Source organism: Dendrobates tinctorius, unplaced genomic scaffold (genome assembly GCF_039654945.1).
Source record: "Dendrobates tinctorius isolate UK_male_01 unplaced genomic scaffold, ASM3965494v1 ptg000031l, whole genome shotgun sequence".
In the NCBI taxonomy this organism is placed as follows: domain Eukaryota; kingdom Metazoa; phylum Chordata; class Amphibia; order Anura; family Dendrobatidae; genus Dendrobates; species Dendrobates tinctorius.
The window spans coordinates 7,259,177-7,285,036 of NW_027361699.1; the positions used below are offsets into that span (position 1 = coordinate 7,259,177).

At 42.5% G+C, this 25,860-nt stretch overlaps 1 protein-coding gene across 3 annotated transcripts in view; it reads left to right on the forward strand.

Moving 5' to 3' along the window:
• The window catches only part of ZDHHC21 (zDHHC palmitoyltransferase 21), a 79,456-nt gene extending 64,900 nt beyond the window's left edge, over positions 1-14,556 (forward strand). For all 3 annotated transcript variants that reach the window (XM_073572163.1, XM_073572164.1, XM_073572165.1), the window contains 2 exons: positions 12,949-12,992; positions 13,665-14,556. In XM_073572163.1, coding sequence (XP_073428264.1) covers positions 12,949-12,992; positions 13,665-13,797 — 177 coding nt within the window. In that variant the 3' untranslated portion in view covers positions 13,798-14,556. The remainder of the gene's footprint in view (positions 1-12,948; positions 12,993-13,664) is intronic.
• Positions 14,557-25,860: the final 11,304 nt, after the last annotated feature.

A 25,860-nucleotide genomic window follows, 5' to 3' on the forward strand; every position in this document is an offset into this window, starting at 1 on the left:
TCTGCTGGCCCCAGACTGGCCCCGTCGAGCGTGGTATGCAGATCTAATGCAGCTACTCGCTGACATCCCATGGCGACTGCCAGAGTGCCCAAATCTACTGTCCCAGGGCCCGATCTTCCACCCGAACTCAGGTGCCCTGTGTTTGACGGCATGGCCATTGAATCTTGGATTCTGACCCAGGCGGGGTTTGGGCGCGAGGTGGTCGCTACAATGATTAGCGCCCGGAAGGCTACCTCGGCGAGAATTTACCATCATACCTAGAAAGTCTTCTTCGCTTGGTGTTGAGACCGTGGTTTTTCTCCACTGACATTTTCGATTCCCAACATCTTGGCCTTTCTCTAGGCCTGACTCAGTTTTTGGCCCCGAGCTCCCTTAGGAGACAGATATTGGCGTTGTCCATCCTGTTTCAGCGAAGAATCGCTACCAATATGCAGGTGAGGACTTTCATCAGGGAGTTTCCCACTTGGTACCGCCCTATAGGGTGCCTCTGGACACCTGGGACCTTAATCTGGTCCTCAGTGTTCTGCAGGAAGCTCCTTTCGAACCACTTCAAGATGTTCCTTTGTCGTACCTTTCCCGGAAAGTAGTATTCTTGGTAGCCATAACTTCCATTAGGCGAGTCTCTGAGTTGGCGGCCTTGTGCTGCCGACCACCGTTTCTCGCCTTCCACAAGGATGAGGTGGTGCTCAGACCAGCTCCCCCCTTTCTGCCGAAGGTCGTATCCTCATTCCACGTTAATGAGGATATTGTCTTGCCCTTGTTTTGTCCAGCGCCAGTACATCGTGTGGAAAAAGCTCTTCACACATTAGACCTGGTGAGAGCACTCAGAAGGTACGTGGCGCGGACGGCACCATTTCGTCAGACGGACACGCTGTTCGTGCTCCCCGAAGGGCTCAGGAAGGGGCTCACAGCCTCAAAATCGACCATAGCCAGATGGATCCATCTAACTATTCAGGAGGCCTACCGCATCAGGGGTGCGCCGGTTCCAGCAGAGATCAGAGCACACTCTACTTGGGCAGTGGGCGCCTCTTGGGCTCTTCGGCACCAGGCTTCGACGGAGCAAGTGCGCAAGGCAGCGACCTGGTCCAGACTGCACACGTTTACTAAACATTGCAATGTCCATACTCAGGCTTCGTCAGATGTGAGCCTAGTTAGAAGGATTCTCCAAGCAGCGGTGGCACCTTTAGACAGGAGGTGCATGTAGCTTGGATTGGTGTCAACTTCCCACCCAGGGACTGCTTTAGGACGTCCCACAGTACCTGTGTCCCCAATGAGTCGAAGGAGAAACATGGATTTCTCTAGTCACCTTCCACGACAGCTACATAGGAGGATGTCTACCCCGCCCTAATAGGGGACAGGAACAGGAAGAGGTTAAATATCCATCCCCTTCCTGCAACCACCAGTGTTTTCCTGTCCCCTATGGGGCATGAAGAGGTCTACGATGGTGCTGCTGTGGCCGGCGATCGGGAGCACCCCATGCCCAGTATCAGCTGGGATACCTGTCAGATGCCGGGCAGCCAAGGTCGGGGGCCTACTCTTCTCCTCCGATGGCTGCTCCCGTCTCCGCCTGCATGGTGGGACTCGGGACTCTCCCGCCTCTCCTGCGCCTCCTTTAGGGGTAAAGCGAGGCGGTGATGTGCACTCCGGGGTCCTCCAGATAGCTCCCCGGCTTCCTGCTCCTCCGTGCTGCCGGTTCCCGGGGGTTCACGCTGGCCGGGGGTGGCGTTCCTCCACTTTGGGCCTTACTGGGCTTTCCACTGGGGCGCGCGTCACTTCCGGTCTGTCCCTATGTGTTCCACGGTGGAGCGCACGTGCTCGCCGGGGGGCGCGTTACTCCTGGGACCGGCGGTCACATTCTGGGGCGTCCTCATGTGGTTCCCCCCATTGGGCCAAAGGGAGGAGGAGGTGCACAAACAACACTGGACCCTCGATCTTTCAAGGTCCGGGTGAGGAGATCACCACGTAAGACCTGTCTGACACTGACTGTAGACGGCATGGACGGTGACAAGCCCTCTCTCTCTGCGTCTGCAGAGCCCAGCATACCCCCTCCTACTGTAAGTAGCAGGCGTCGGCCCTGGCTATCCAGCATTATTTAGTAAAATGGCGTAGCATACCTCTCTCTAATATGGGGAGAAAAGGTCTCTGACCCTATGAGAACCAGCCACAAGTGTAAAATGTGTGCTGCCAGACTCCCTTGACATACGGGGAAAACTCTGCCCGTCCTGTACAGAGAGGTCCTTCGCGCTGAGCAGCCCTCTCTCTCCTGGATAGCATCAAATCCCTCATAATACAGGAGGTTCACTCCTCCATGGCTCCCTTCTCCCAGACCGCCTCCCTCTAGGAGGAGGAAGAAAGCTCTGATAGAATCAGACTCAGATGAAATTCAGTCCTCGGATTCAGAGGACACTTGGGAGATTGAAGGTTCCTCTTCCACGTCCACCCCTAAAACCAGGGAACAAGAAATATCACTTGGTTCCGGGAATGTGGGTGAGCTAATCAGTATGGTTAAGAGCACCATAGGGGTGGAGGAGGAAGAAGTTAAATACACGGTACAGGACGAGATGTTGGGCTGAAGCCCAAAGGAGGTGTCCTGTACACGAGAACGTACAGAATCCGATCCTCCATATATAAAAATGAGGGCTTCTCCCAGCTCAAAGATCCAATGGATCGAGGGAAAAAAAAAAAAAAAATATATATATATATATATATATATATATATATATATATATATATATATATATATATATATATATATATATATATATATAATTTTTTTTTTTTTTTTTTTTTTTTTTCCCTCGATCCATTGGATCTTTGAGCTGGGAGAAGCCCTCATTTTTATATATGGAGGATCGGATTCTGTACGTACTCGTGTACAGGACACCTCCTTTGGGCTTCAGCCCAACATCTCGTCCTGTACCGTGTATTTAACTTCTTCCTCCTCCACCCCTATGGTGCTCTTAACCATACTGATATATATATATATATATATATATATATATATAATTTGAGAGCTTATCAAGGAAGTCCTGGGACACTTCTATAGCTCTGCTAGAAAGCTAATATGGCTTTCACATGCCCTGTCTCTGTGATTACGCACAGACTCAGGACACCTTGGGGGAAAGGTACCTGACGCCCTACCCGTACTGCAGAAAGCAACGAGGTTCCTAGCCGATGCTTCCGCTGGCGGTCGCTAACAACTTGGGACCAGGCCGGGACCAGGAAGACCAGCCTGTAATTCTTAGGTCTCGGGTAATTCTTTAATGCACCGGCTCTTCTAGGCTGAGCATGACTGCTCTCACCAGGTCCGGGTAGCCGCAAAAGCGGCCATCCTTTCTAACTCCTCTAGAGGAGTGCCCTGGTTAAAATCCTAAGGGAGGCGACTTATCTCCAAATGGTGCGCCATTCCCTTCCAGGGCCACTATGGGTTCAAGCCTGTCCTGGATAACATACTGGACACAGCTTCGGACAAAAGCATCTCTTCCGAAACATAGAAATCCTAGGAGATGGATTTTTCGTCCCTCCCGTGACCAAACCTCTGTCAACAGCTAATCTAAGCTGAATTTGCATGCCTTCATCAGATCACAGCTGCTAAGCAGCTTGAGGCTGGGCCAGTACCAGCATGAGAGACTGGCTGAGATTCCCTGGTCCTGTTGACATACTCAGGAAGAGTATAGAGAGACAAGGGCAGGAACATCCTTGTCCCTAACCAGCAACAGACCCCAGATAAGCAATGACGCCCGGTTGAGGGTCGTCTCTCGCTCTTTTTTACCCGCTGGCAGTCCATCTCCACAAATCAGTGGGTCCATCGTACCATATGAGATGGACTAAAAAAAAAAAAAAAAATTGGGTTCGTGAGTCCTTCCCCGTAATGCTTAGGGGTAACCTCCCTACAGCCTCCACTCCTTCAGGGCTCCTTACCAAAGATCTGCTCCGGTAGAACGCGAGGGTGCCAAAGCGGGAGAAGGACACGGCCATTATGCACGTCCCTTCCTGGTGAGGAAGCCATCAGAGAAGAACCGAATCATCATAAACCTGAAGCCATTAAACGAATCGGTCCGGTACAGGCAATTCAAAATGGAGTCAATCAGAGGCAGTCCCGCTCATCGGACTGAGCTCGGTAATGGCAACGGTAGAGCTGAAGGGTGCATATTACCATGTGCCAATCCATCCGACCACGTATCTTTCTAAGATCATGGCGGAAGCAGTGATTTTCATCCGGCGCCAGGGGATAGGCATTATCCCATATCTGGACGACTTCCTCTTCTCTATACCATCTATCTCATGTCAGAAGATGGACGTAGGAAAGACCCAGAGATATTAAGATCCCTGGGTTGGATACCGAACCTGGTCTATCCCTCCATGAAAGGGAAGCTTCTGGGAAAGACATCCTTCCTACCTATGGTTTGTCAGGTCGACCTTGTCCACCAAGGACTTGGTTCAGGACTAGCGGGCACTGACCCTCAGTCAATGTATGCTCTAGGATCTCAGACCACATGCACCCAGGCAGTTTCTTGGGCTCAGGCCCACAAAGCCACGTGCTTTTACATTCCAGGATCTGCCTGTCCTACGCGGCTACAAATTCATTTGTCCTGAAGGATTCCCCTTCCCTGGTCAGGTTAAACCGGCCCTGAGGTGGTGGTTGAACTACCGAAATCTTCAGAAGGTAGTCAGCCGGATTCAGCTTCCCCTGAAAACACTCCGCTCAGATGCCAGCCAACGAGGCGGGGGCGCAGTAGTAGTGAGATCCTATTTTCAGGGGCGATGGCTGCCGAGCATCAGCACCAGTTCCTCAAATCTGAGAGAACTGAAGGCGGTAGGAAAAGCGCTAAAAGACGTCATTGCTAATCCAAAATCGCCACGTCTGCACCTACTCGGACAACATGACCACAGTGGCCTATCTCCAGCCAAGGGGGTACGAAGTACGCCGGCCTGAAAGCAATAGCAACAAGGATCTTCTCCTGGTCAGTGCGTCTAAAAGGATCAGACAACACCCAGGCAGATTTCCTCAGTCGAGAAGACGTTCATCCGGAGGAGTGGCGCCTGGACCATGCGGTATTCGTGTCCCTAGCCTCCAGATGGGGTGGAGGTGGATCTAGCCGCCAACAGGCAAAATGCGAAGACAGGGGTATTCGTCTCCCTCAACCACTTGGACGGAGTGCAAGGAATAGGTGCCCTTCACCCAAAGGTGGGATTCCAACCTTGCATATACCTGCCCACCCACACCGATGCGGGCAAAAAACATCTCAGGAAATCCAGATGAACCGAGTTCCCACAATACTAATCGCCCCGCGGGGACCCGGAAGAAGTGATACAGTGCCCTACCTGCCATGGCCCAGGAAGGTCCTGGCTTCTGCCCCAAAAAGGATGACCTCCTTCACCAAGGTCCTCTGCTACACCCAGACGTAGGCAAAGGGAACCTGGCAGCATGGTTATTGAGGCCGAATTTCTAAGAGCCAAATAGCTCTTGGATAGGGTAATCCAAACCCTTCAGGAAAGCCAAAAACCAATAACCAAGGCCATCTATGCCAAGGTCTGGGAAAGGTTTACGCCCTGGTGCTCTCCAGGCACCCCTGATCCCTTCCATCTCAGTGCAGCACAGACCCTAGATGGTTAAAAAAGGTCTGGAAGAGAGCCTTATCCTCAGCACTAAAGGTATAAATATCAGCTCTTAGCACCTTTTTTGATCTTGACCTGGCCAGCCACCGCTGGATCCTACGGTTTATGACTTCGACAGCCAGGATTCGTCCTATACTCCGCAGTCAGGGGCCTCCTTGGGCTCTCAACACCGTGCTCAAACCTAAGATCCATTTGAGCCTCTAGATTCCTTGACCATGGAAACCTAACCCTTTAACCGTCCTCTTAGTCGCAATTACTGAGGCTAACCGTATGGGAGACTTGCAGGCCCTGTCAATTCAAGAAGCTTACCTTGCAATCATTACAGATATTATCTTGAGATTAGATCATGCCTGTCTTCTCAAAATTTCATAGGAATCAGGACATTGTACTGTCCTCATTCGGCCCAAGCTCTTCCAAACCTTAGGAAGAGACCTTCCACACTCTCGACATTTGCAGAGTGGTCCTGTCTACCGACAATAGAGTGAAGCCTAGCGGATTCACCAGAATCTATTCATCCAGTTCTCAGGACGAAATAAGGCAAGAAGGAGTCAAAGAACACGATCGCGAATTGGATCACACAATCTATCTGCCTGACTTACGCATCACAGAAGCTGGCTCCACCCGCCTCACTGAGGCACATTCTACCCATGCGATACCAACGTCATGAGCAAAAAAAAAAAAAGGGGAATGCTTCGTCAGAGCGGATATGCAGAACCGCCCCTGGTCGTCCATCCACACGTTCACCAGGCGTTACAGGCTAAATTTCAATGGGGATTTAACATTTGGCAGACAAGTGCTGCAGGCCGTGATCCCCCCCTAAAGAAATTGGCTGTTGGAATTACTCCGATGTAGCTGTCGTGGAAGGTGACTAGAGAAAATAGAATTAGACTTACCGGTAATTCGGTTTCTAGGAACCTTCCACGACAGCACTAATTTCCCTCCCTATCTGATATTCTTATTGGATGATTCCTGCACTTTGGTGGTAACTATTCATACTGGTGTCCAGGAAAACACTGGTGGTTGCAGGAAGGGGAGGGATATTTAACCTCTTCCTGTTCCTGTCCCCTATTAGGGCGGGGTAGACATCCTCCTATGTAGCTGTCGTGGAAGGTTCCTAGAAACCAAATTACCGGTAAGTCTAATTCTATTTTTTGTGAGTACTCACCGTAAAATCCTTTTCTCCGAGACGCTCATTGGGGGACACAGCACCCACCCTGTTAGCCAAGTTGGCTCTGGTTTATTTAATTAATGTGCATTTTTTTGTTGATGTCAGGGTGGATCTTTTCCAGACATATTGTTATCTGCATTAAGGCTGTTTTTTCGTTATTCTCCGACTGCTTTTGCACTAAACTGGTTTCCGCCCGTAATCAGGGCGAGGGTGTATGCGGCGGAGGAGGAGCTAACCTTGTGTTGTTTACTTAATGTCAGCCTCCAGATGGCGGTAGCATACACCCACAGTACCTGTGTCCCCACAGTACCTGTGTCCCCCAATGAGTGTCTCGGAGAAAAGGATTTTACGGTGAGTACTCACAAAAATCCATGTTTTCCGCGGTTTTAAATCTGCAGCATGTCAATTCTTTCTGCAGATTCTGCAGCGGTTTGATACCTGTTCCATTGTCCAGGTGTCAAACCGCAGGCAAATCCGCAGATAAAACCGCAGGTCACTTTACCTGTGGTTTTACCTGCAAATCCGCAGCTGAATCGGCACTGTGTGCACTCTCCCTCATAATCTGGAAAACCCCTTGCAAGTGAACCTGTCACGTGATTTTCCTCCTTTTCATCTCCAGCATTGTTAATCTGTTCATTAGCCTTATCAACATTCCCCTGTATAAACTATTTAACATGTGAAGAAAATTATTAGGGTTGATCAAATAGCTTTGTATAAGTGCTTATCCGAATAGGTATAGCGCTTCCCGAATAACTGCCTCGGTAACCTGGATACGTGGAGCGCTCCCGATAACACAGGTCAACGAAAAAATTTTTTTTTTCTGGTGTCCAAAATATTTTAATGAATTTGGGGTATTTTTGGGGTGCTGATTCTGAATATGTCATCAGTTTTGCCAGATTGGCTCAAGTTTTTGAGATTTTTGGTATCTTATTTATAGCACTTGTTGGTAAATGCGACGCATCATCTCATTAATTTCTTTGGATTAGTACTTGAACTGAGCAGTTCTCAATATAGTTTTGTGTTAATTAGTGTTCTAAAAGTTTGTTCATAGCTTGATTTTTGCACTAACTTTATGTTGTTGTCTGTTTTCCAGTGAAAAGCATGAACTCATCATGAAGAAGTTGTCTTAACGATCCAGACTCATTCTGTTACATTTGTGGTGAATATACACTGCCAAAACATAGAAGAAACATAACACACTTCGTAAAAAAAGTGTATTTTGCCTATTTTGGGGTTATGCTTGGGGACCAAGACAAGTTTTGGGCACCACACATAGTGTGCAAAGCATGTATCGAATTATTACGAAAATGGAGCAAAGGACAAAGAAAAAGCTTCAAATTTGGTGTTCCAATGGTGTGGAGAGAGCCAAAAAATCATCATGATGACTGTTATTTCTGTGCAGTGCAAGTGCAAGGATTCAATAAGCATAAGAAACGAAAATGGGAGTAACATGGAATCTGCAAGAAGGCCTGTCCCTCATTGTGAAGATGTGCCTGTACCTGTGTTTACCATAAATAACAGTCATCATGATGATTTTTTGGCTCTCTCCACACCATTGGAACACCAAATTTGAAGCTTTTTCTTTGTCCTTTGCTCCATTTTCGTAATAATTCGATACATGCTTTGCACACTATGTGTGGTGCCCAAAACTTGTCTTGGTCCCCAAGCATAACCCCAAAATAGGCAAAATACACTTTTTTTACGAAGTCTGTTATGTTTCTTCTATGTTTTGGCAGTGTGTATTCACCACAAATGTAACAGAATGAGTCTGGATCGTTAAGACAACTTCTTCATGATGAGTTCATGCTTTTCACTGGAAAACAGACAACAACATAAAGTTAGTGCAAAAATCAAGCTATGAACAAACTTTTAGAACACTAATTAACACAAAACTATATTGAGAACTGCTCAGTTCAAGTACTAATCCAAAGAAATTAATGAGATGATGCGTCGCATTTACCAACAAGTGCTATAAATAAGATACCAAAAATCTCAAAAACTTGAGCCAATCTGGCAAAACTGATGACATATTCAGAATCAGCACCCCAAAAATACCCTAAATTCGATGAAATATCTTTGGCACCAAAAATGCTGTTGACCAGTGTAATCAGCTTTTCGGCACTGCAGCTGCATGTGTCGCAGCTGTGTGACAGTCCCAACACATGCATGGAGACAGGGGCGGTTTTTACCATCCCCAGTGTTGAGATTGATGTTAATAAGAAAAATAATAATAATAATCTTTATTTTTATATAGCGCCAACATATTCCGCAGCGCTTTACAGTTTTACTCACATTGTCATTGCTGTCCCCAATGGGGCTCAGTCTAAATTCCCTATCAGTATGTCTTCGGAATGTGGGAGGAAACCAGAGAACCCGGAGGAAATCCAAGCAGACATGGGAAGAACATACAAACTCCTTGCAGATGTTGTCCTTGGTGGAATTTGAACCCAGGACTCCAGCGCTGCAGTGCTAACCACTGAGCCACCGTGCTGCCCATACGCCGAATAACTGCAACTGCAAAAAAAGTCAGATTTCCCATCTATTTCTCTTCTCTGATATTATCTTGCACATCAGAGGAGAGAGAAATGGGGTCCCCCGAGCCCCCCACCCCACCCGCTACCTTTGGTGTCCACTGGCCCTTGGCGTCAATTTGCGGCAAGAAAATGGCGGGCGCGAGCGCTGTGCTCCTATCACAGTGATGAATATAAAAAAATTGTAAATTAAAGCCCCCTTTATCACTCCCTTAGGTTAAAATAAAAAAAAAGGATTTTTTTCCGTTAGGGTTGGGGCTGGGGTTGGGGTTAGGGTTGTGGCGGGTGGTTGCTAAAGCAGCCCGGTCCGGGACATGTGAAATACAGGCACTATAATTTAGGATATACCTATCCCATTATAGACTTTTCACATTCATCAACCTAGTCAAGAATATTTCTTGAATACCTTCCAAACTTAACACCTCCGGGAAAGAGAGATCCCTGTCTAGAGGAGAATACCTACTGAGTGCAACTGTCGGGAAAAAGGCCTATTTGGCGTAAACGCGTTGACATTCAAAGGTTGCTCTTATGTTTTGAACTTTAATAAAGGAAATCTTGTTTGCATTCAAAAGGAGTGTGCAATTGATATTTAATCTACATGGTCCACGAGGGATCTCGTCAATCCCCTCAATTGGCACCTCCGGTAGTGAAATATCTCAGTGTTCACGCCAATATCTATTTTTTGGGGTTACGGGTGTGGAGTGGAGGTTGGGGTTGGAGTTAGAAGTGGAGGTTCACTGTTTAGGTACATCAGCATGTCTCCAAACGCGACATGGCGCCCGCCATTGATTCCAGGTAATTTTGGGTTCGGAAAGGCAAACAATTCTACCTGCCTTCTGAGCCCTGCCATGCGCACAGTGGCTTTTCCGCACATACAGGATATCGGTTTACTCAGGAGAAATTGCACAACAAATTTTGTGGTCAATTTTCTCTTGTTACCCTTTTGAAAATAAAAAAGTTTGGATCTAAATTAATTTTTTTGTGAAAAAAGTAAAATGTTCATTTTTTCATTGCTTTAATTCTCATGAAGCACCTGAGGGGTTACTGAACCTCTTGAATCTGGCTTTGAGCACCTTGAGGGGTGCAATTTTTAGCATGTTGTCATTTTTGGGTATTTTGTCAAATTGCCCCCCCCCAGAACTCACTTCAAATGTGTGGTGGTCCCTAAAAAAAATTGTTTTGTTAATTTTGTTGGAAAAATGAGAAATCGCTGGTCAACATTTAACCCTTATAACGTCCTAACAAAAAAAATTTTTTTTTTCCAAAATGTTGCTGATATAAAGTAGACATGTGGGAAATGTTTTTTTTAATTATTTTGTGCCATATGACACTCTGATTTAAGGGCACAAAAATTAAAAGTTTGAAAATTGCTAAATTTACAAAAATGTTGCCAAATATCCGTTGTTTTCATAAATAAATGCAAGGCATATCGAAGAAATTTTATCACTTACATGAAGTAAAATGTCACGAAAGACAATCTCCGAATCGGTGGTATCAGTTGAAGATTTCCAGAGTTATAACCACATAAAGTGACAGTGTAAATTGTAAAAATTGGCTTGGTCATTCAGTACCAAATTGGCTCTGTCACTAAGGGGTTGAAACAAGACCAATGAGGGAAAAATCCAGCTCCACAATTCAGTGAAAAAAAACCATTCTTTATTCACTTGATATTTCAAGCATAGAGGATAAAAGTATCAGCATAGATAGCAGCAAATGATGCGTTATTGACGCGTTTCAGGTGTTACAGCACCCTTAGTCATGATGATAAACATTATGCGATACAACACTTAAGGTACTGTCACACTTAGCGATGCACCAGCGATCCCGACAACGATATGGATCGCTGGTGCATCGCTAAGTCGTCGCTAGTGAGCTGCCACACAGGCAAGTCTCACCAGCGACATCGCAGGGGTCGGGGGTCGCTACTTACCTGTCAGACGAGGCGATCCTGACGTCCGCCCGCCCGCGTCCACGCGTCGCTTGTCGGCGCCGCAGGAAGCCCAGCAGGAAGCTGACGACGAGAAACGGCCCAGGACGTTCTCGCGCGATCAGCGATAACCAGCGGGGGAGCCGGTCGGAGGTAAGTATCACACATAGTGATATCGCTAGCAATAACGCTGCTGCGTCACAAAACCAGTGACGGTACAGCGATATTGCTAGCGATATCGCTTAGTGTGGTGGGGCCTATATATAGTGCTGTTTAGGTGAACACACCAGTAAAACAATTAGCATAATTAACACAACAAGTGACAGATGAAAACAGACATAATTAGAATTCAGAAAACATGACGAGGGCAAAGAAAAAAGCATATTGAGAAATATATTTCAAGCGCAGAACCTCTAAATTTTATCATATTAATTTTATGGTTTTTATAAATAATGCAATTGCTACTTTTCAAGAGAAAAAAATTTACTATTATAAATAGCACAAAGAGAATCACATATATAGAGCATAATATACACCATTGATGTTTAAGATGTTCTTCTTTATGATGTAAAAGATTCCATGATAAACAGCCTGGGGTCATATTTTGCGCTATGCGCAATGGAATTTTCACACACTAATTTCATATGCTATTCAATTTATTTTAGATACAATCAGCATATGTGGTTTTCTTCATATATTATGAATGGATCAAGGCTGTTTCTCATGGAATCTTTTACATAATAAAGAACATCTTAAACATCAATGGTGTATATTATGCTCTATATATGTGATTCTCTTTGTGCTATTTATACTAGAATTTTTTTTTTCTCTTGAAAAGTAGCAATTGCATTATTTATAAAAATTATAAAATTAATATGATAAAACTAATATAAAATTTAGAGGTTCTGCGCTTGAAATATATTTCCGAATATGCTTTTTTCTTTGCCCTCTTGTCATGTTTTCTGTATTTTAATTGTCTGTTTTCACCTGTCACTTGTTGTGTTAATGAATTATGCTAATTGTTTTACTGGTGTGTTCGCCTAAACTTCACTATATAAGTGTTTGTTATCATGACTAAGAGTGCTGTGACACCTGAAACGCATCGATAACGCTTCATTTGCTGCTGTCTATGCTGATACTTTTATCCTCTATGCTTGAAATATCAAGTGAATAGAGAATGTTTTGGGTTTTTTTCACTGAATCGTGGAGCTGGATTTTTCCCTCATTGTTCTTCATTTCACGTCCTGACACGGCGGTTCCGTGCTCCGATTCCTGGGATGTCATAACTGGTGAGCTGGACTTTATTTAAATCATTAAAACAAGACCAGTTATGTTGATGGGGAAAAATACAAATTATGATGATTGAGAGGAGGAGGGGGGATTAGAGTTTAAAAGTGAAAACTGTACTAATCAAGAGGAATCCATGTAGGAAAGTGCCTTATTTTCTTTCTAGGTTTGTTGATTTTTGCTGTGAATCTGCTTTGTCTTTTTTATCTTGTGTTTTGACATCCAGTTGACGTCAATGAAGAAAATCTGGAATCAATTGGCTATAGAATTTGTCATTACATTAATGGAAAGAACTGTTCCCCAAGGAAAATGCTGTCCACAGTGTGTGCATGAGATTTGCTGAAACAAGCTATTGTCTTGTGAACATACACTATCTTAATTTGTTTCCCTCTTCTTTTGTTTTTTTTTTTTTTTAGGATATGACTACTATAGAGAAGATGTCCAACTGTTGTGATGAAATGTATGTAACATTCATATCTACAAATGTACCTATTTGTGTGTAGATAATATAATTTGCATTTTATACACTTCACATTTGTTTATTTATTTCATTGTTTAAAAAATATATAATATACAAACACATATATTTTAAGTGTTCAGTTTCCGAAGCAGAAATCCTAATTTCACTGAACATGTGTATGCAGTTTGTTCTACCTGATCATGATAGTGAGAGAAAGTGAGGTTTGCTTTTTCAAATGACTGACATCTATTGTTCGTTATAATTTTCATTTCTTTGGCATCCTTGTATGGGAGGGGAAGCAACATTTTCATCTTTCAGTTTTGTTCTTGTTCTTATGAGGGGTGTTTTCGATAAGACAAAATAGTATTTTCAAGGTTCAAAGAGGTATGAAAGGACTTGCCACTGTTCAGCTGACATGAATTCTTGTCATCCCAGGATTGTCTACAACTTCAGAAGTTGCCCTCCGCTGATTGACAATAAAGTTTCAGCCCCTGCTAGGTGGTGTTAAAACGCAGCTGCATGTCACAAAGAAAGGAAAGCTACATTTGTGATGCTAGGGAACACAATTCATCTAAGCCCTCTAATAGATCCCCAGCCAACCCTGTATTGTCTACACTGACTGAAATGCACCATGGGAATGCCGTCTTTCACTAATAATGCTGTCTTCTGTAGATCGAGAGCTCGAAAACCATGGCAGCAGACCTTCTCGGAAGTTTTTGGCACTCGCTGGAAGATCCTGTGGTTCATTCCTTTCAGGCAAAGACGACCACTGCGAATCTCCTACTACTTTGCCAATCATGTCTAAACAGATGGATGGTGGGCACAGATGGGTCCGCCATGCTGGAAGCAAGTTACAGGCTTTATCATAACAGTGCTATGACAGTCTTCAAGTCAATTATAATCCACCCACCAATCTTATACATCACAAAGTGCCCCAGGCTTTGTTTTAATAGTGATCTCAATGCAGTTGTGGAAACAGTACAAGATATGTATTTATGTGCTGAACATAGTATCCTTTCAAGATGTCCTTTTACCCTCAGGACACATTGAGCTCCCTCAGGCTAAGAACTAAAACCATGGATTAAGATTTATGTCAGCCGAAAGTTTTCAACTACTTTTTATTATTATTTTCTTTGCTTTTATTAGTGCCCTGATGTTCTAATCATTTTTTTAATTATTATTCTTAATAAATCAAATAGTATTTATTTTTGTATAATGTAAAACATAATGTCTTTTTTAAACCATTATTGTTTTAAATATCTTATTTTTCTGGACTAATTCTACATATAAAGTATAAGAAAATAGCTGACTGTATGTCAATTTCCTTTTAATTTGAACAGTCAGATTTTATAACACGCCACTATACAAAACTATTCTAATGTAAATGTTGCTACTACTTTTTCTTTGACCAATTATATGTACTCTGTGGGGGCTGTTTCATCTCTTAATTTAGTTACCCTTTGATTTTACTGCCCTTTATAGAAAATGTCATAATGAATACTCACGTTGTATGTTTGTTCTTATATACTTGTGTCGTCTTTGCAAATACAGGTCTTAAAATGAAGGTGGTTCTAATTCTATAAATTCTTATTAAAGCATCCAGTACTTTCTAACACAATACAATCTCTCATACAACAGAAAAAAAAAAAGTTATGGATGACTTTTGAGCATGTCAATTATTTATGTCAGTCTGATCTGTCAGGGTCTGACAACTGGGATTCCAAAGTACCATAATGGGCAAGTGCAAAAAATCATTGCATAAGTGGCAGTTTATGAAAGCTGTAGTGAGTGGGATGTGTGGGCTTTTCATATCAAGTTCCCACTAATTAGAATTGATGTTTTTGATGTGACCTATAGGTGTGACATAAAGGTTTTATGTTTACTGATGCATGAAAACTGGCAATTTTTATGCCATTCTCGATGAGGAGCCGTTCTGGAATCAGATTTGCTTACCGTAATTCAATAAAAGGTGCATGCTTCTTAATGAATCCGGAGTGCCTGACAAGTAGTGTGCACCTCGCTACAAATCTTAATCTATTCAGGGTCTGGAGTAAGATTTCTGAAGTAAGAGTAGTGCCACAGCTTGTCATGAATTAAATGAGTTGTGGCGTTTTGGCAGCATTGAGGGAAACTGGTGTGAAAACGGCAAGTCCTTTTTTTGCTCACTTCTGAGTTGAACAAAGATGTTGCGACTTTTTAAAGCTATTTACATCAGGACTCTGGCATCATCACTTTGCTGAGTCAGCCTTCATCTTACGGGCATGAGGACAATTTTCACTCTTTTTTGAAATGCACAAATATAACTTGAACAATTAAATAATGGAAAATTTAACTGCTTATAGTCAACTGTTTTTGGAAAGTAATCATCTGGCACCTTACAGAAGTGCAACTCAGCACTTGACAATTTAGAGTAATATTTTGTAAAAATTTCATAATGTGTCATGTTTGGAAAAATGTCTAGCCCAATGATTAGCAAGCATCCTATAAATGTTAAGGTGTACAGAATTTGTGCGTGCTCAGGACAGCATGAAGACATCTTTCCTACACCATTAAAATTGATGGCACCAAAAAAAATCTCCAGGATTCTAATGTTCAGAAATCTTTTCAGGCACTGAATGGAATATTGTTAAAGGGAATCTGTCACCCCATTTTTCGACTATGAGCTACCGGCACTGACATCAGGGGCTTATCTACAGCATTCTGTAATGCTGTAGATAAGCCCCCGATGTAACCTGAAAGATAAGAAAAAAGAGTTAGATTATACTCACCCTGGCGTTCGGTCCGGTCCGATGGGTGTCGCTGTCCGGCGCCTCCCATCTTCTAACGGTGACGTCCTCTTCTTTGCTGCCTGTCGTGGCTCCTGCGCAGGCGCACTGCGCTGGTGCCGGACTGCAGCACCCATCGGACCAAGACCGGACCGCGCCCCCCCCCCCCCGGTAAGTATAATATAACTCCTTTTTCTTCTCTTTCATGTTACATTGGGGGCTTATCTACAGCATTACAGAATGCTGTAGATAAGCCCCTGATGTCGATGCTGGCAGCTCATAGTCGAAAAATGGGGTGACAGATTCCCTTTAAGATGGCTGATTTGCAGTTAAAAAAAAAAAATAACAAAAGAAACCAACAGGTTCCAAATAATGGTTCTCATCACCTTAACCATATCAGTGTAAAAACCAGGACTCTCCAGTGTAGTTTTCAACCTCTTTACTCGCACTTCTGCCAGTTTGTTTTGTTTTCCTGTTTACGACCACTAAGCAATAGGATTTGCCAGGTGTGCATTGCAGTCAGCTTCTGTTAACTCCTCAGCTCCTGCCTGTCTATCTACCTCATATTGATTTTTCAATGTATATGTCTATCTCCCTCTTCTATGTTCTCCCCTTGTTACATCTACCTTACACATGGTAGTCCTCTCCTAGAATTGGCCTCTCTGCTGACAGATCACTGCACTGAATGGGCAGGAACAGGGCCAGGAAACTACTGAGCATATTGGTCCACTACTGAAAGTGGAAATGCACAGGAGAAACGGCAAGGGACACAATGAAAATGTAATATATTTACAAAACCACGTGCCATTATTTGTGTGTTCGTTACAGATACTGTTTTTCACCCCCTATTGAGATTTGAATGATACTATCTTGAGACAGCCCATTTAAGTGTCTGTTGGATGTCATGTTTCAGTGAAGTGTGTGTAATTATTTTGTAACAATCCCACCCAACTCCCTTTCTTTTAATTCATGTCTATTGCATCATTTGAGGTCCTTTCCTGGAAACCTCGAGCACATACAGTTCTTAACTGAAGACATATACAGTAAAGACCAAAAGTTTGGACACACCTTCTCATTCAAAGAGTTTTCTTTATTTTCATGACTATGAAAATTGTAGATTCACTCTGAAGGCATCAAAACTATGAATTACCACATGTGGAATTATATAATTAACAAAAAAGTGTGAAACAACTGAAAATATGTCATGTTCAAGGTTCTTCAAAGTAGCCACCTTTTGCTTTGATTACTGCTTTGCACACTCTTGGTATTCTCTTGATGAGAGGTAGTCACCGGAAATGGTCTTCCAACGGTCTTGAAGGAGTTCCCAGAGATGCTTAGAACTTGTTGGCCCTTTTGCCTTCACTCTGTGGTCCAGCTCACCCTAAACCATCTAGATTGGGTTCAGGTCTGGTGACTGTGGTGGCCAGGTCATTTGGCGTAGCACCCCATCACTCTCCTTCTTGGTCAAATAGCCCTTACACAGCCCGGAGGTGTGTTTGGGGTCGTTGTCCTGTTGAAAAATAAATGATGGTCCAACTAAACGCAAACCGGATGTAATAGCATGCCCGCTGCAAGATGTTGTGGTAGCCATGCTGGTTCAGTATGCCTTCAATTTTGAATAAATCCCACACAGTGTCACCAGCAAAACACCCCCACACCATCACACCTCCTCCTCCATGCTTCACGGTGGGAACCAGGCATGTAGAGTCCATCTGTTCACCTTTTCTGCATCGCACGAAGATACGGTGGATGAACCAATTTTGGACTCATCAGACCAAAGCACAGATTTCCACTGGTCTTATGTCCATTCCTTGTGTTCTTTAGCCCAAACAAGCCTCTTCTGCTTGTTGCCTTTCCTTAGCAGTGGTTTCCTAGCAGCTATTTTACCATGAAGGCCTGTTGCACAAAGTCTCCTCTTAACAGTTGTTGTAGATATGTGTCTGCTGCTAGAACTCTTGTGTGGCATTGACCTGGTCTCTAATCTGAGCTGCTGTTAACCTGCGATTTCTGAGGCTGGTGACTCGGATGAACTTATCCTCCGCAGCAGATGTGACTCTTGGTCTTCCTTTCCTGGGGCGGTCCTCATGTGAGCCAGTTTCTTTGTAGTGCTTGATGGTTTTTGCCACTGCACTTGGGGACACTTTCAAAGTTTTCCCAATTTTTCGGACTGACTGACCTTCATTTCTTAAAGCAATGATGGCCACTCGTTTTTCTTTACTTGGCTGCTTTTTTCTTGCCATAATACAAATTCTAACAGTCTATTCAGTAGGACTATCAGCTGTGTATCCACCAGACTTCTGCACAACACATCTGATGGTCCTAACCCCATTTATAAGGCAAGAAATCCCACTTATTAAACCTGACAGGGCACACCTATGACGTGAAAACCATTTCCGGTGACAACCTCTTGAAGCTCATCAAGAGAATGCCAGGAGTGTGCAAAACAGTAATCAAAGCAACAGGTGGCTACTTTGAAGAACCTAGAATATAAGACATACTGTACAGTATTTTCAGTAGTTTCACACTTTTTTGTTAATTATATAATTCCACATGTGTTAATTCATAGTTTTGATGCCTTCAGAGTGAATCTACAATTTTCAAAGTCATGAAAATAAAGAAAACTCTTTGAATGAGGAGGTGTGTCCAAACTTTTGGTCTGTACTGTACATCTGCAAATATAGTCACTTTCAATGAGCAATTAATTGCACATCTTTTAAATTTATAACAGGGAGCACAAAAAATCATGTCTGTTCCCTGGAAGGTTGTTGATAAGGGAGGATAATAGTAGACTGTTTATTCCTACTCTCACTTGCAGCTACTCCACTTCCCCTACAAAGACACTGATCCTAGGTGTAAAACTTTTTCTTTGGTTAAGAAAATGGATTTCAAAATTATATGGTTATTCCAATCTTAACCCCTTAGTGACTGAGACAATTTTGACCTTAATGACCAAGACAATTTTTACAATTCTGACAACTGTCCCTTTATGAAGTTATAGCTCTGGAACGAGGCGTCCCACTGATTCTGAGAATGTTTTCTCGTGACATATTGTACTTCATGTTAGTGGTAAAATTTCTTGGATATGACTTGCGTTTATTAAAAAAATGGAAATTTGTAATTTTAAAACTTTTAACTTTTGTGCCTTTAGAGAGAGATGTCACACAATATACCGTAGTTATCACAGAACATTTTCCACAAGTCATCTTTACATCACCACAATTTTGGAAACACAATTTTTTTTTGTTAGGACGTTATAAGGGTTAAAAGTTGACCTGTGATTTCTCATTTTTCCAACAAAATTTACAAAACCATTTTTTTCGGGACCACCTCACATTTGAAGTGACTTTGCGGGGTCTATATGATAGAAGATACCCAAAAATGACACCACTCTAAAAACTGCACCCGTCAAGGCACTCAAAACCACATTCATGAAGTTTATTAGCCCTTCAGGTGCTTCACGATAATTAAAGCAATGTGGAAGGAAAAAATGAACATTTAACTGTTTTAACAGAAAATTTACTTTAGATCCAAACTTTTATTTTCATGAGTACACAGATAAGCCATATGTGGAGGAAATCCACTGTTTGGGCACATGACAGGGCTCAGAAGGGAAGGAGCACCGTTTGACTTTTTGGCTGGAAATGATGTCTGGCACGATATAGACCCCCTGATATGCCTAAACAGTGGAAACCCCTCACAAATGACCCCATTTTGGAAACCACACCCCTCGATTTTATCCAATGGTATAATGAGCATTTTGAACCCACAGGTAGTCATATAATTTGATAACATTAGGTCATTATATGCAATATGTCGATATTGGTGTTGAGCGCAAGAGCTCGCTATTCCAGTTTGCATCGAGCGCTTGGGTATGCACCGAGTATCATGAGTATCATGTTCAAGTGACTTGCTCAAATCCCTTCCCCACGTTTCTTGGCTGTTGGACACCCCAAAACAAACATTCGGGGATCCATGATACTTCGGGCATACCCTAGCAACCGATGTATACTCAAGTAGCGAGCACTTGTGCTCAACACTAGCTGTCATATCGTTAAATTTTTTTTTCTTTACTTTTGAATAAACCTAACCCCAACCCTAACCAAAGAATGTAAAAAAAATTAAGTATTTTATTCTTTTTTTTATCTAAGGGGGTGACAAAGTGGGGTTTGATTTACTATTTTTTTCATTTTGATCACTGTGATAGCGTCTATCACAGTGATCAAAAGGAACAAATGGTAAAAAGTTTCCATTGTTGCCGCTTACCGGCTGTCAGATCTCTGCGGGCGCACTGCGCATGTACCCACCATTTTCTTCCAGGAAGATGATGCGGCGGGCCTGTGGCCAGAGCAGGAGGGCCCCTGGGATGGAGGAGGTACCAGGGGAGCCTTGGGGGACCCCATTTCTATCTTCTCTGATATGCTAGAACATATCAGAGGAGAGTGAAATGAATTGCAAATCAGACTTTTTTTGGGGGGGGAATTGCTGACATCACCTTTAACTGGTCTACAAGCTTCACCCCATAGACTCATGCAGACATTGGCAAGACGTTTTAGACTTGTTGGTACGTAAGAAAACCACACCAATAAGACAGTACAAATACGGTGGGGGACATCATAGAATTGTAGAGTTGGAAGGGACCTCCTGGGCCATCTGGTCCAACCCCCTGCTCAAAGCAGGATTCGCTAAATCATCCCAGTCAGATGTCTGTCCAGCCTCTGTTTGAAGACTTCCATTGAAGGAGAACTCACCACTTCTCGTGGCAGCTTGTTCCACTCATTGATCACTCTAACTGTCAAAAAGTTTTTTCTAATATCTAATCTATGTCTCCTCCCATTCAGTTTCATCCCATTGCTTCTAGTCTTTCCTTGTGCAAATGAGAATAAAGTTGATCCTTCTACAATGTGACAGCCCTTTAGATATTTGTAGACAGCTATTAAGTCTCCTCTCAGTCTTCTCTTTTGCAAACTAAACAATCCCAAATCCTGCAACCTTTCCTCATAAGACATGGTTTGCAGACCGGTCACCATTCTGGTTGCCCTTTTCTGAACTTGCTGCAGTTTGTTGATGTCTTTTTTTAAAATGTGGTGCCCAAAACTGGACACAATATTCCAGATGAGGTCTGACCAAAGAGGAGTAGAGGGAAATAATGACTTCACGTGATCTAGACTGTATGCTTCGGTTAATACATCCTAGAATTGCATTTGCCTTTTTTGCTGCTGCATCACACTGTTGACTCATATTCAGTCTGTGATCTATTAGTATACCCAAGTCTTTTTCACACGTGCTGTTGCTTAGGCCTATTCCTCCCTTTCTGTATATGCTCTTTTCATTTTTATTGCCCAGATGTAGTACTTTGCACTTTTCCCTGTTAAAAACCATTCTGTTAGTTGCTGCCCACTTCTCCAGTTTATTTATATCTTTTTGAATCCTCTCTCTCTCTTCTCTAGTATTAGCTATCCCTCCTAGCTTTGTGTCATCAGCAAATTTAATCAGTTTACCCTCAATTCCTTCATCTAAATCGTTGATAAAGATGTTGAACAATACAGGGCCCAGGACAGAGCCCTGTGGTACCCCACTTGAGACATTCTTCCAACTGGATGTGCAGCCATTTATGACCACTCTTTGGGTCCGATCACTAAGCCAGTTATGAATCCACCTAATAGTTGCCTTGTCCATTCCATACTTAATCATTTTTTCAATAAGGATTGTATGAGATACTTTGTCAAATGCTTTGCTGAAGTCAAGATATACTATATCTACAGCATTTCCTTGATCCACCCAATCAGTGATTCCGTCATAGAAGGAAATTAAGTTAGTCTGACATGACTTATTAGTTACAAACCCATGCTGACTCTGTTTAACCATTTCATTCTTATCCAGGTACTGACATACATGTTGTTTAATAATTTGTTCAAAGATCTTTCCTGGTATAGAAGTCAGACTCACCGGCCTATAGTTGCCTGGGTCCACCTTCTTCCCCTTTTTGAAGATAGGAACAACATTTGCTCTTCTCCAGTCTTCTGGGACTTCTCCTGTTCTCCAAGAATTTTCAAAGATTATGGAGAGGGGTTCAAAAATTTCTTCTGCTATCTCCTTCAGTACTCTGGGGTGTAATTCATCTGGACCTGGAGACTTGAATTCATTTAGGTTAGCTAAGTGTTTCCTCACTATCTTTCTGTTTATAGATATCCTGGATTCTTCTATTCCCTTAATAGGACAGTGAAGAACAGTTGATGTTACATTTCCTTTCTGAGAGAAAACAGATGCAAAATAGGAATTTAAAAGTTCGGCCTTCTCAACATCCTGTCTTACCATTTCATCATTTTCATCCTGTAAAAATCCTATAGCATCTTTGACTTTTCTTTTACTTTTGACATATCCCCAAAATCCTTTATTATTGCTTTTGACATCTCTTGCAAGCCTCAATTCATTGTCAGCTTTAGTAATCTGATTTGTGCCCTGCAGGTTCTGCAGACAGCATTATATTCTTCTTTAGATATGCCTCCCTCTTTCCATTTTATAAACATTTTTTTCTTCCTTTTTAGCATGTGCTTAAGTTCTGTGTTCAGCCATCCTGGCTTCCTTAAATGCTTCCTATTCTTCCCTCTTTTCGGAATTGTTAACAATTGTGCTTTGAGAATTTCATTTTTCAAGATTTCCCATCCTTCCTGGACATTTTTGTCTTTAAGGATATCCAGCCATTGGATCCCTCCAATTCTCTTTCTGAATCCCTTAAAATCTGCCTTTCTGAAATCTAACGTTGACGTCTGAGTCTTCACAGGTCTTCCTCCTCTAGTTATCCAAAATTCTAAAATAGCATGGTTGCTACCTCCTAGGGTCCCAGCCACTTTTACCTCCACAACCATTTCCTCCCTGTTTATAAGGATTAGATCCAAGGTAGCAGTTCCCCTTGTTTTCTCCCCTACCTTTTGGAAGATAAAGTTGTCAAAAGGTAACTGAATACATAATTTAAGAGCATACCACAATGATTATAACTTCTGATGATTGATGTACTGATTAATCTTGTAAAGGGTCATGGGAATCTGCTTCTAAAATATTTTGGGTTGGATCTTGGATAACTTCTTTTGCATAGCTTGTAAAATATTTAGACTGAGATTGTTTGCAAAGAAAATCAAAAGGTAACCTCTCTCTATAAAAGCCAAATAGGATTCTGGTGTCAGATAGCTTTGCTATAATAATAGCAGAGACAAGACATTTACGTTTGTCTTGGCTCCATAGCTTACATCAGAACACGATCTGTATATGCAAATTTACCTTATTGATAGCACATGGCAAAATGTATGTATGCCTAAGGAAGTTGTAAAATGTTATATTATGTAATATAGGCTATTAATAAGACAATTTCACAGATCTATTGCAACATTTTAATGCATATTGTGCATGTGTATTTATGCTGAGCTTAACATATTTTGTATGCCTAAAATTACCATTAATTATCAGATAACCATATCTAATGTGTACATATACATGGTGCATGCCGTGAGTGACATTACTGTTGGTCTACATGTATAAGAGGTGTATAGATTTAGGCTGCACAGCGTAAAATGTGACATTGCACTGATGTCATTTTGAGTCTGCGGGGAGACAGTTATTGTGGGGGAAAAAAGCCAACTTGATTATCATTGGCTTCTCCTGTTAACAGCTGAAAGTTGTAAGAGAATCCGCATGTGTGACTTCTTTTGCCCTGGTTATCAGCTGTCTCTGGGGAAATACAGGTCTAGCTATTATGTGGAGAAAAAAAATATTTAGTCAGCCACCAATTGTGCAAGTTCTCCCTCTTAAAAAAATGAGAGCCCTGTAAATTGACGTCATAGGTAGACGACAACTATGAGAGTCAAAATGAGAAAACAAATCCAGAAAATCGCCTTGTCTGATTTGGCAAGATTTATTTTTCAAATTATGGTGGAAAATAAATATTTGGTTACCTAAAAACATGCAAGACTTCTGGCTCTCACAGACCTGTAACTTCTTCTTTAAGAGGCTCCTCTGTCCTCCACTTATTACCTGTAGTAACGGCACCTGTTTGAACTTACCAGTATAAAACACAACTGTCCACAACCTCAAATAGTCACACTCCAAACTCCACTATGGTGAAGACCAAAGAGCTATCGAAGGACACCAGAAACAAAATTGTAGCCCTGCACCAGGCTGGGAAGATTGAATCTGTAATAGGCAAGCAGGTTGGTGTGATTAAATCAACGGTGGGAGCAATAATAAGGAAATGGAAGACATGCAAGACCACTGATGATCTCCGCCGATCTGGGGCTCCACCCAAGATCTCAACCCGTGGGGTCAAAATGATAACAATGGTGAGCAGAAATCCCAGAACCACACGGGGGGACCTAGTGAATGACCTGCATAGAGCTGGAACCACCGTAACAAAAACTACCATCAGTAACACTACGCCGCCAGGGACTCACATCCTGCAGTGCCAGACGTGCCCCCCTGCTTAAGCCAGTACATGTCCGGGCCCATCTGAAGTTTTCTAGAGAGCATTTGGATTATCCAGAAGAGTATTAGGGGAATATCATATGGTCTGATGAAACCAAAGTAGAACTGTTTGGTAGAAACAAAACTCGTTGTGTTTGGAGGAGACAGAATACTGAGTTGCATCCAAAGAACACCATACCTACTGTGAAGCATGGGGGTGGCAACATCATGCTTTGGGGCTGTTTCTCTGCAAAGGGAACAGGACGACTGATCTGTTTACATGAAAAAATGAATGGGGCCTTGTATTGTGAGATTTTGAGTGCAAGCCTCCTTCCATCAGCAAGGGCATTGAAGATGAAACGTGGATAGGTCTTTCAGAAAGATGATGATCCCAAGCACACCACCAGAGCAATGAAGGAGTGGCTTCGTAAGAAGCATATGAAGGTCCTGGAGTGGCCTAGCCAGTCTCCAGATCTCAACCCCATAGAAAACCTTTTGGAGGGATTTGAAAATCTGTGTTGCCCAGTGACAGGCCCAAAACTTCACTGCTCTAGAGATCTGCATGGAGAAATGGACCAACATACCACCAACAGTGTATGCCAACCTTGAGAAGACTTACAAAAAATGTTTGACCTGTTATTGCCAACAAAGGATATATAACAAAATATTGAGATTAACTTTTGTTAATGACCAAATACTTATTTTCCACCATAATTTGCTAAATCAATCTTGCCAAATCAGACAAGCTGATTTTCTCTATTTGTTTTCTCATTTTGTCTCTCATAGTTGTGGTCTACCTATGATGTCAATTACAGGCCTCTCTCACCTTTTTAAGTGAGAAAACTTACACAATTAGTGGCTGACTAAATACTTTTTTCCCCCACTGTATATTCCAGCCATTGTAATTAACAGACAACCATTTAATGTGTAGACAGGCTGCTTCTACCAGAAGGACAGCTGCTTTTACAGACTTGCTCTCTGTTGGCGGTCTTGAGATTTGAGAGAACTCACTTTAAAGAATTCTCCATGAATGTAATAAATTTTATAAAATTCGCGCGGATGAATCCGCACCACAATCCGCAGCGTGTGCACACAGCCCAAACCTCTGGAGCAAAATTTTCCATTGTATAGATGATTGAATAACTAAGTTCCTAGTTTATATCCTATATTCTGTCATGTTTCTAATGTAAACTATATTTGCCGACTTATTAAAATTTATTGAAAGAAAAAGAGAATGAGTTGTCAAAGAAGTGATGGATCATGATTTAGGGGAGATAACAATTTGGTAAGCAAGTCATCATTAAGGCTAGTTTTAAAAAATACAGTGGGGTAATCTCTCCTTTAGATATTTCTGGCATATATTCTGTAGATATCGGATGCGGAACGCAGCTTCAGGACATGTCGTTACCTTCACGATGGGAGTCCCCTTGACCTGGTGACACAGTGGCTGTTAAGGAATGGTAGGCCAGACATGAAAGAACAAACTAAGCTAGGACCGTTTCATCATTTTCGTGGTGCTAGTGAAGAGGACACACAGTCTATTTTTGTATATAAATTGTAAATCCTATTTCTGATTTACAGGAAATTAATACCGAAAATTGTTGTCCTGGTCTATAATATATGTGCCTTTTCAGTTTATCTCTAAGTATATT